General features: G+C 37.4%; 2 protein-coding genes across 5 annotated transcripts in view; one reads left to right on the top strand and one right to left on the bottom strand.

Moving 5' to 3' along the window:
* Positions 1-934: 934 nt before the first annotated feature.
* Positions 935-10,898, top strand: arl6ip1 (ADP-ribosylation factor-like 6 interacting protein 1). Of its 2 annotated transcripts, none has more exons than XM_067476455.1 (6): positions 935-1,107; positions 2,066-2,199; positions 3,509-3,628; positions 7,075-7,192; positions 7,647-7,731; positions 9,964-10,898. In XM_067476455.1, exons 1-6 carry the CDS (start codon positions 1,072-1,074, stop codon positions 10,080-10,082), a joined length of 612 nt encoding a protein of 203 aa, XP_067332556.1. In that variant the 5' UTR covers positions 935-1,071; the 3' UTR covers positions 10,083-10,898. The 2 variants fall into 2 exon arrangements, with proteins under 2 accessions (XP_067332556.1, XP_067332557.1); XM_067476456.1 differs by having other exon boundaries at positions 938-1,107; positions 2,033-2,199.
* The window catches only part of LOC137099506 (uncharacterized), a 28,675-nt gene continuing 27,495 nt past the window's right edge, over positions 10,566-11,745 (bottom strand). For 2 of the 3 annotated variants that reach the window (XM_067476454.1, XM_067476452.1), the window contains one exon: positions 10,566-11,465. In XM_067476454.1, the coding sequence (XP_067332555.1) occupies positions 11,353-11,465 (113 nt within the window). In that variant the 3' untranslated portion in view covers positions 10,566-11,352. The remainder of the gene's footprint in view (positions 11,466-11,745) is intronic. The other variant, XM_067476453.1, reaches the window with a different exon arrangement.

Below are 11,745 nucleotides of genomic sequence, written 5' to 3'. Positions count from 1 at the left end.
TTATATTTTGGCCAGGCATAAGACCATTAGTTTTGATAAAGAATGTCTTAATGTGTTGTGCACAGAGCCTCACCATAACCCCATCTGTTTAGATTCAGCCTGGCAAAGGTAAATACATGTGAATTTTAAATAATTATCCCTAACAATAAAAATTTTCAATAACAAGCAAGTTCATAAACACAGTGTGATCGTCTCAGATCTCAAATGTTATACAAGTTGGAAAAAGTGTAATGCAAATGCAAATTTTCACATTTAGTTGTTCATGTACCCTATTAAGTAAAGGTTTACAGGAAAATGAGAACAATCTGTCAACTATCTGCTGAAATGACCAATTTCTGGAACAGGGAACAACTTGATGCTGAGGTTGTCAGGCTGCCGTTTTGTCTGCAGCCAAGTCATCTTGTTCACGGAACCACCTAATCATCTTGCCCCAGGTATGATTTTTTTTCTTTACATATCAATAAGGATTAGATTAATGCATTAGTTTAGTTAGACAAATTAAGAAGTGCAAATATAATATGCAAATATAAATAAATCTTACCTCGAGGGGCATTTCCTCGGATATCATTCTATGCACATTTTGCCAGAAACGTGAAAGTGTAAATACGATTACCTGTTTTTTATTTGTTGTGTAACTTTATCACAAAATGAACAATATAGAGTACCTCACAAAAGTGTACAGTATATACTTTTGACAAAAGATAGATAGTAAATTCTTTTGCACTCAGAAATATATAAAATAAAAATGGAAGTGAAAATATATTTACGGTACTGTTAGGCGATACATGGTCAGGGGGATTACAGTATCATTTTAAAGTAGAACATATAAATTCTGAATGTTTTAAGTAAACGTTCTTTTAAATTTCATTAACAAAACTACATTTCCCAGGATGCCATTCGTTAGTTTTGACGCAAATTTGGAGATAAAAACATCCTGTGACAGCGAGCTCGACCGTTAGTGACATCGATCGAGTGTAAGGGGTGTTTGTGAAGCAGCTCTGCGGTCGTTGCTCAATTTAAATACAGTAAAAATTTACAATACAGAAATCAACCCACGCCGGTTCAGTAGTGATGGCTGAAGGTGACAACAAAAGCGCAAATATGCTAGTAAGTGTTCATCGAAATTTTCTTAACGCTTGATAACCTTCTGGAATGTAAAATATTCTTTCCTTTGTGGGTGCGTTTGTAACAGTTAACGTTAGCATAAGATGCTGCTGTTAATCTGGAAACGTACGTAGAGGATGGTGGCGCCTTGTCGGGCGTAGACTTTGCACTGCCAAGTATCTAAAACGAGCGAGTTAGCTTCGTTTGCTTAGACAAGCCACCGGATAACAGCAGCTAACTGACGAGCTAACCGTTTTGGCTAGCTAGTTTATTGTACTTAACGTTATCAGCTAGCCTCAGCGGAGTAGAGGACGGTAACGCCTGTATCAAGGATCTTAGCTCGAATTACATTTTTATACGTAATTTCATAATATACCGTTATGTGTTTAGTGCTGACCATTTCCCTTTTTTTTTTGCATACATACAAGATACTGCCTAGTCATGTCAGTAATGGGAAATACCATTTTCGTTCCCTTGCTACTAGGCAGACAAGCTAGAAAACCTGAGACAATCCTTACATAAATTCATACTGCATTATATCAACATCAGTCAATTTCACAAAAGTCGTAAGCCAGCAGAATCGATTGATTTTAAGGTTAATATTTAGTTACAGTTACACTTTTAAATGACAAAAGGTCTTGTACCACCTAAGGCAGGTTTTGAAAGTTATGGTTTGTTTTGCAGATGTATTTGTGATCGATAGATTTTACAATATTTTTTGTGTTTAAGTATATACAGCTGTCTAATCTCATAGATGTGATTTAGAATAGAGTTTGCATTCACATTAACATGCATGGTCCAGGGGAAACTATTTTTGACACGTGAAATGAGATGTGATCTGCATACTTTTCACTCCCTCAATTCTGCACACATTGTAGGCGTTTTGTTTCAAGTCATAGAATACACTAATCAGCATTGTATCTGTTAGTTCGGTGGCCAATGTGTATAATTTTGTATGGAGGCTCAGGAAACAGCCCAACTGGAGGAGCAGCTGCAGGGATGGGGTGAAGTGATCCTATCTGGGGACCGTGTCCTGCGCTGGGAGAAACCTTGGTTTCCTGCGGCCCTGATGGTTGTTACCAGTGTGCTCTTCCTGTGAGTCCATTATACTTTCAGCTGTAGTGCCAGATATTAGCACTGATCTCCAGGTTTTATTACATTTCATTTCACACTGTCCAGAATCAAATAATTTTGATTAGATTTTATATTGACTTTCATCAGATTAATGCAATATTGCATTAGGCATGTCTCAAAATCTGGCAGCATCTTTTTTTTTCTCCTTTCATCAAGTGGGAAACATGGTTGCTTTTTTATTTTACTTAGTCATTTGCCGAGGAAAGTAACGTAGCTTTACAGTGTCTTAATGCCTACTCATGCAAAACTGTTGAGCAAGAACATGTAGGTAATTGGTATACCACATGTGGACTGTCAGCAGTATGTGCTCCCAGTTACTACCTGATATTCTCTTTAGTAATCACTTTAAGAACAGGCAAGACAGAAATTGAGTTTGAACACTAACGTTAATTAATCTACAGTTATTGTGTTGATGAGACCTCTTACTGATTTTATCTAGTTGGGTAGCTTTATCTTCCAACAGGGACAGACTGAATATAGTTGAATCCACAATAGACAACTATTTATATTACAGTTTACAGCACTGTCGTGACTTTAATTTTAAATTCTTTGTAACTACTTTCCCACAAACCAAACTTTTACATACAGTGCGGCCCTAACTGAACCACATAAAAAGTATAACAGATGTAACACAAATAATGTTTATAAGAAAATGCACAGCAAAGATTGATTTCTGGATTTTATAAACCAATGAATTCAGTTAATCAAATAAGGATGGTTATTAATCAAGATTCAATATCTTTCTTCAGCCTGTGCGCTGTGTGGTAGAGCTATATATAGCTGTGCATTAAGACATATTTGAAACAAGAAATTTGAAGTATTCTTTTCTACAGTTTCAAAATATAATCCACAGATGGGTGGTATTCAACGGCTTTTGAGCTTTTCCACATTGCTGAAACACAAACCCTGTGGAATTCTAGTAAATGAGCTCAGGTTGAATGTTTTGTTTGTCAGAGTAAACTTTAAATAATACTTTACATGAAGAATCCAGCCTAAAACTGTGGCATAATTTTGGCTGTTTTTGGATTACCGAGCATTGTTTTGCAAAGGGAATGCATTTCTTTTTTTTTTTAAATATCTCCAAATGTACACACACTGCCATTTTACCCAAGGTTCAATCTCAGTAAAATGGTTTCAAAATTATAACTGAAGTCAGTAAGTACTGGACTTAAATTACACACTTAATGGAGATAATTCAAATGCTTGTAAGCACTTGAAAAGAAGCAGATTTGTAAGTTTGCCTAATTGCTTTATCTTTGTCCTTCTCCAGGCTGATTTACTACTTGGACCCATCAGTACTGACTGGGCTCTCCTGCTCAGTCATGTTGCTCTGCCTCGCAGATTACCTGGTACCCACCATCGCACCCAAAGTCTTTGGCTCCAATAAATGGTGAGAGCATGGGAATAAAATTCATGTTTGAGGATAAAGAATATTTACGTTTTAAACTAGGGGTTAATTGTCATTGCTTTTTGTGTCTAAATTAAAAATGGAAAATAGTAGTAGATGTTCTTGAAATGATGTGCACTTTTTTTTAACTCATAATAACCCCTGACTTAAACTTAGGAGTAAATTGGAACTAACCATACTTGCGGAAAATGTTGTTATCTATATAACTTATCTGTCTGAATTCCAGTAACTGCATGCAGTGATTTGAAGTATATTCCTGTAGAGGATATTTTTTCTTTGTTGTATAATCAGAAGACCTTTTTTTATTTATTTAAATAACATTACACATATTCCTAATTCTTTTAAGACATCCTCTTTATGACTTTGAAAGAGTAATTATCAAAAGTTCTACATATAACTGCAAATGTTAAACTGTAAATGGAATCTATAGCTGGAACTCAGCAGAGCCAAAGTCAACAATAATGGAATTAAATTTCAACCAGATCATCCATATTTGCTGTGATCTTGTGCCAGTCTTAAGCCCAAAATGTGATTCACTAAATGCCTAAAGGTTGTCCTCTGAAACCAATCCTGTAGAGTGTCCAACAACATGGAGTTTGGAAATGACAGAGCTATCAACAACCCATTGACTGAGCTTTGTGAATTGGCTAAGAGAACCACATACCAAGTACAAGATAGAATAACTGCCTGCCATTGCCAGAGTGTTGGTTGTCTGTTTTTCACAGTTTCAACATCTGAATTTACACTTATTGGACACTTTGTTAACCACACCTCACCTTTCTTCACCATTCTGATGTTCAAGTTGAACATTAGCAGATCGTCTTTACCGTGTCTGCATGCATATTTGGTTTAACAGGCAGTTAGTCAGATGTACCTAATAAGTGGCTGGATGCATAATTGTGCACCACCAGAGCATGACATGCAGACTTTGGGTCTGCTGCATTATTCTCAGGCTTCAGCACACATGCCAAGTGTGTTCATCAAGGAGCAGCAGAAAGTGTGTTATGTAAAGAAATGGTTAATAGGAGTGTTTTTATAGTATTTTCTTCTAGTACACTTTGCATTTTGTGCAGCAGTTTTCTAGTACATTAAAAGCACAAGCATTGTGACAGAGGTTAGTTTATGAAGGAAGTAACAGGGGGGAAGGGTGCAACTTTTAATTTAGATGTTGACCAGGAAAGAGTTGCTTGTGATTTGTCTTGTCAAGATTATATGAGATTAGACTTTGTTTCTCAGGCTGATAATTTACTGAGGCTGCAACAAAGTCAGTCAGAAACTTGAGTATTTGTGTGAGTGGATTAAATGTAGCTATCAGTCTGGTCACAGTCCCCTCTTGGTTTCCCCACAACGACTGAAATAGGGAATGATGGCTAAGCAGAAATTGAAGGCCACTCTTTCCAGCTGCCCCATTTCTTACTCCAGCCAAGTAATTCTCTCATCCATGCCATCCTGCATCATCATGACATATACAGGAATGTGTAAGTTCTGAATAGTGGTGAGAAACTACTGTATTTACTGAGTTCAATTAGGTCTTCATCTCAGTTTCTTTGAAGGATGTAAAGATTTTTGTTTTCATTTAACACTTTAATGCCCTAACAATAACATAATCTCCCACTAACATGATACATATTTAATCAGAGATGATTCCAATTTATACATTGTAAATGTATAAATAATCCCTTTATTATATAGTCATGATCAGAAATATCAGCACCTGTGCAGTTCTCTCAGAAAATTGTTCCAATTGCAAATGTTTTGGTATTCATGTACTTATTGTTTGTTTGCACTGGAGCAACACAAAAAAAGGAAGAAGTCAAATCTGAAACAATTCCACACAGAACCCAAAAAATGCACATTAATCCCCTCCTGTACCCATGAATGAGTTTCTTACACCTCTCTACTGGAATTTTGGACCACTCTTCTTTTGCAAACTGCTCCACTGACCCACTGTTTTGGGTCATTGTCCTGCCGGAAGACCCTTGACTCCTGATAGAGACGCTGCTTTCTGACACTGAAATGTTGCGCCCCAAAATTCTCCGGTAATATCAGATTTCATGATACATTCACACAGTCAAGGCATCCAGTGCCAGAAGCAGCAAAGCAGCCCCAAAACATCTTTGAACCTCCACTGTGTTTGACTGTAGGGACTTTGTCCTTTTGTTTGAATGCCTCATTTCTTTTTCTGTAAACAGTGCCATGATGTCCTTTACCAAAAAGCTCTACTTTTGTCTCATCTGTCCACAGTACATTCTCCCAGAAGGATTGTAGTTTTGTCACATAGGTTTTGGCAAACTTAAGTCTTGCTTTATCATGCCTTTGTGTCAGCAGTGCTGTCCTCCTGGGCCTCCTACCATAGTGTCCCTTTTCATTTAGATGGCGATGGATAGTGCAAGCTGACACTGTTGTACCCTGTGTGTGCAGATCAGCCTAAATTTGTTAATTGGGGTTCTTTAGCCACCATTTGAACAATCCTTAGTTGTAATTTTTCATTAATTCTACTCTTCTTTCCACGTCCAGGGAGGTTAGCTACATGGCTACAGTGCAATGGGCTGTAAACCTCTTGATGATATTATGCACAGTGGACACAGGAACATTAAGATCTCTGGAGATGGACTTGTAGCCTTGAGATTGTCCATGTTTTTCCACAAGTGTTTTTTGTCTCAAATCCACTGACACCTCTTTAACACTTCTTTCTCTACTCCATGCTCAGATTGACACACAACATAAAGGTTGAGTCAACTTTCCTCCATTTAAAGTGGCTGCAAGTGTGATTACTATATTGCCCACAACTGTTACTTGCCACAGATGTGTCTAAATACAAAGTACAGGAGCATCACATGCTTAAAAAGCAATTATGTCTTACAGTTTTGACCAGCTTGCCAATAATTTTGTCCAGTGCACAGAGTTCTGTGTGGATTTTTATCAAGTTTGACTTTTCGTCTGTTTTTTTGTGTTGTATCAGTCCGAACAAAAACAACAAGCAGGTGAATACCAAAACATTTGCAATTGAAATAATTTTCTGAAAGAAGGGTTGCATTTTCTGAACAAATTGCAGGGGTGCTGATATTTTTGGCCATGACTGTAGGAGAAGACAAAGAAAACCAGCAAATGTCAACATTTGACAAATTAGTACCAGTGAAACCAGTTATGCGCATGGGCTTTGATAAAATGACTTAAATGATAAACTGGTGACAAAGTAGTTGTTCTTTTTTGGTCTTTAATATTAACAAGTGACGGTAGCTGTTGCAGAGTTACAAACCACACTGAACTCATCAAAGTTGGTGGCTTCCTGCAGACGATTGCTAGCTGTGGTTGGTTAATATTTATCAAAACATCCTCTTTGGTAATGCTTTGACTAAACAAGAACTTTTTACTAGGTACATTGCATCTATAATCAACCCTTATATGCAACCTCTCTTTGTATCCAGGACCAGTGAGCAGCAGCAGCGTTTCCACGAGATCTGTGGAAATTTGGTCAAAACCCAACGTCGCATCGTGGGATGGTGGAAGCGCCTCTGTACCCTGAAGGAGGAGAAGCCCAAAATGGTACTTTTGTTTTACTAAACCCTAACACACACAAAAATAAAATCAGCTGATTGTCACATAATAGTTGTTAACTTTAGACCTGGCTGCAATGCAGTTCTGATTTAGTAAACTGAGTGTATTTATCGGTTTATTAAAACAGTGAGCTTTCTCTGTGCTAAAGACAAAAATATCCTCAGCTGATTTGGCTTAGCTGCTCCACTTGGCAGACCTCAAACTGGGTTACAGGATGTATTAACAATTTATTTCCACAGCATCTTTAACTCTGTTAACCACTGTCAAATCACAATCTTTTAACTACTACTTTGTTGGTCCTTACAAAATTACAGCATTTGTTCTGGTAATTTACATACAAAAGTAGAGTGATTCGTTTAAACGTACTGTGTGTGCTGTCACAATTTTATACTTGTCCAAAGGCCTTGGGTTAAATGTAATATGACCTCCCTGCTCTCCACAGTACTTTGCCTCAGTGATCAGCACCCTGCTGACAGCAGCCTGGATTGGACAGCAAGTGCACAACCTGTTGCTTACTTATCTGATTGGTGAGTATTTATGGATAGTAGATGACCTAGAATTGTACCCTCTTAGTTTTGTTTTTTTTAAAGAATTCTCCTGCAGTGCTGGGGAACTCAGGTTTCTGTGTCACAATTGGTACCAGACTTAAATTTGCAGATAACTCCACATGCGGACATTTTCTTTTATTGCTTTGTGCCAGCTGTTCTAACATGCAACATTTTGCTCTATTTGTATGGTGCAAAAAATGTGGCACTGTAGCCTAATTTCACCAGAAAAAACACTATACTATTACTATATAAACCAAATAAGTGCATTATTTTATAGTTTGCTTTAACCATCAGCTACAGTTCTGTTATCTACACACTTTACTAATGCAAACCCTTTAACAGTATACATAAACATTTTTATCTGTTTCTTTTTACCTTTATTCTCCACATTTCTGTAACATCCTGACTTTCTCCTCCTCTTCTGTCTTCTCATCCTCATCCCTACTAACTTTATTTATCGTTTAATCATTTAATTTGCTGTATAATGTCAATATAATGTCAGGACTTTAAGTTGTTTGGCCAGATACAGAGGTTTGCTGTTGTCAAAGAGCAAGCAGAAACCGTTAACACTTGATGTCTGACAAACATTTCCAAGTGAATATTTTATACCCGTTGCAACTTTGGAAATCTGCTCAAAAAGCTAAGTGTCTTTAAGTGAATATATGGAGAATAGAGCTAAATGGATTCTGAAATCTTAAATGGTATAAGGTGGTGATATAAAAAAAAAAAGATGACAAAGGTCTATTATATAGTGTTATTTTTTAACAGTTCAGCTAACTTTATTGAGAAGTGAAGTCCTTGCACTCAATCCTTAAGAAGCTTTTTTCAAGCTTTTTACAAGCAAGCTCTTTTCAAATGTCCCTTGATCTTCTTTAACTTCATTAACTAAAAGTATATGTTAATTTTTTAAATGCTGCAGCTATGAATCATGCAAGATGACAGAAACATTATTTATTTTTCATTTTCAGTAGTTGCAAATGTTGATACTGCAAAAACCCTGCAGGGGAAAGTGACATCAACTGAGCTCTGCTCATCATTACTGAGTTTCTTGGAACTATGACTCATAAGTACAAAAAATGGGTAGATAAATAAGCTCTTTGTCACTTGTAATAACATAGAAGTAGTGTATCCCAGTCTGTATTTCAAATTGGGACAAAAATAGATTGTAAAAGTGCAAGACTTAAAAACTTCTATGCTTTAATGTCAATCCTAAAGTGAACAGAGGATCAACACTCCTTTTAGCCTAACAGCAGCATAGCTGTGCCTCAGGGAAAGTGGCAGGTGATGAATCAGTCTGCCAGTTGTATCAGAGCTAGTCATCAGTTAATCAGCTAACATGCTGAGATACGTCAAGTATTTAGCTGATGGATAAAAAAACGGTGTGCAGAAATATTTTCACAGCACATGAAATTATTTTGCTGTACTATTAAGATGTTTAATTTTCACTTGATTTCACAAATTTATTTTAATGGATTTTCATTAAAGCAATATGGAGCTTTTAGACGAGTGAGCAAACAGCCACTATTTAAAGAGCTGTTCAACAGTTGCACATTTCACACCTTTATCACAATGCAGAAAACCTCTTTTAGTAAGTAAATTGAGTTACATTTTACATTTAGTCAATTAGCAGACGCTTTTATCCAAAGCTACTTACAAGTGAGGTACAAGGCAAACAAAAATCTAAGTCAAGGAGAAAACATCAAAGCAAAGTGCCATCAGAAAAGTGTTCACAGTTCACGAGATGCAAGTGCGAGAAAGAGCAGGAAGTTTTTTTTTTTTTTGTTTAAAAGATTTAAGTGCATAGGAAGATGCGGAAGAGTTCTGTTTTCAGCAGTTTTTTGAATATTGGGAGAGAGTCAGCTGAGCGTGCAGGGGTGGGTAGCTTGTTCCACCATCGTGGGATCATTGCGCTAAACAGTTTTTAGCGCAGTTAGGCCAGAAAATTGAGAAAGGCCATTAAAGTGTTTTGTGTACCCAGAACAGGTGTCAGTTGCTGACATGTATAGGTAGCTAAAGCGTACTATTCTCCAAGCAGGGTGAGCAAAAGTCTGACGTTATGTCCCAGTCAGGTCAGGGGAGCAGTCTGTAGAAGCAAAAATGGCTAGAGAAGATGAATTATCATTTTTTTACATCTCAAATGTCTTTGGGAAACATTTCAGATACAGGTAAAACGTGATAAGTGACTATAAACAAACATGTCTTCTCTTGCAGTGAGCTGCTTGCTTCTGCTGCCTGGCCTGAACCAGCAGGGCATCATCACCAAGTACGTTGCAATGGCCAAGCGGGAAATCAACAAACTGCTTAAACAGAAGGAGAAGAAGAATGAGTAGTGTGGCAAAATAGGGGGATCTTGAAAAAAGAACCCTGAAACAATGTGGAGTAAAGTTGTTTTAAGAAAAGAATCAGAGTCAAAGAGCAAGGAAAATTTTATTTTCACACACTGCATACGTTTAATTTCCCAGTCACACCTGTTCAGATTTCAAATCAACTAAAAAGGAAAAAAATAAAAAATAAACTACCATCCATGCAGCCTCTAAAAGAAGTCTTGAGATATGTCACAAGTTCATACACTGAAATGTTCAGCAACACACACACTTCCTTGCTGTGTACACACTGTTAAAAAGCTTACTTCTTTTTCTTCGAGTGCTTTATTTTAAGATGTCAGATGCTTTCAAGCCATTCCTGCAACTTAGAGAAAGTGACTACTGAGCCGTTTTTGCAGCATTACTTCATCATTTTAACCTCATGGATTTCTAACGGTAACATTTTGAAAGGATCACATCACACGAAAACAGGTCATTTGAATTTTAGAGTGCTTTTCCTGCTTCAGCTGTTTCAATGTCAGTAAAAAAAAAAATCTGGATTCAAAGCAGAACTCAAGAGTGAAACTGTCTCTATTGCTGTACTGCTGCTAGCTGGACTCTGATCAATTAGCTCTTATAAAATAACACCCGGCCATTAGTGATTTGGGTTGTTTCAGTGTAAATAGGTCTTATTGCGCTGTCTCTGTCATCCTTTTCGTTGTTATTTATTTGTCTTTTCCTTGTCAGTCTCATCACATCTGGTCTGATCACGATTTTTCAGCTTATTTCATTGTTTGTCTATAGTGGAGACCTTGATGACAATAAAGTTTGCTTTAATTTTCACTGGCTTTTGTAGTTTGTGTGTGTGTGTGTGTGTGTGTGTATACTGCATTGCTGTTATGGCTTTTGGATACATTATAGGCCTAAATATCTATACCTTGGTTAGAGACAGCAAGTTTTAAATGACATTTTAAATATATATGTGCATTATTATAACTTAGTAAAATAATTTATGAGATTAATTCTAGCCATGTCCACCTTTGTACTTGCCTGCCAGTCAAGCCTCATTAATGACAAACTATGTAGACCTGGAAACAATCTCCATCTACCACAAAGCTGCTCTGCTCTTGAAAGCTAGCTTGCTTGCTTCACCAGGAACTGCTGTTAGACCTTAACCCCCCTCCATCCTTTTTTAACCTTTGAAAGAAGATGGTCAAATTATTATGTTTTCAGGGCTTAAGATTTCACAACAAACTTGCATTTGTATCTGAGCTACCTCAGGTTGTAATAGTGTGTGTCAGTAGAGTCTCAGTGCGGAGCAGTCTCTCTCCCATCGCTTTGCTGCCCACAGCAGCTTGTCTCTGGTCTGTCTGCAGTGCTTCCCTGAAACTGCGGTTTGCTGTGGTTTACCTGCAGACAAGTTAGTTTATTTATGAGTTAGTTTCAAAACAGAGACATCAGGTCCAAACATTATTACTGTCTTACAGATCAACAGAGCTGGATATGGTAAAAGGCCACTTATATACAGTGGGCGACTGTGGCGCAGGAAAGTAGAGTGGTTGTCCACCAATCTCACAGTTGTAGGGTCAATACCCAGGTCCTCCGGTCACATGTCGAAGTGTCCTTGAGCAAGACATTGTACCCCAACTTAGTTGCTCCCGGTGAGTGTTGGCCAGCTGCATAGCAGCTC

Source organism: Channa argus, chromosome 15, assembly GCF_033026475.1.
Source record: "Channa argus isolate prfri chromosome 15, Channa argus male v1.0, whole genome shotgun sequence".
NCBI classification, from domain to species: Eukaryota; Metazoa; Chordata; class Actinopteri; order Anabantiformes; family Channidae; genus Channa; species Channa argus.
Note: the sequence above shows the minus strand (reverse complement) of the source record. Positions and strands in the feature narration are given on the sequence as shown.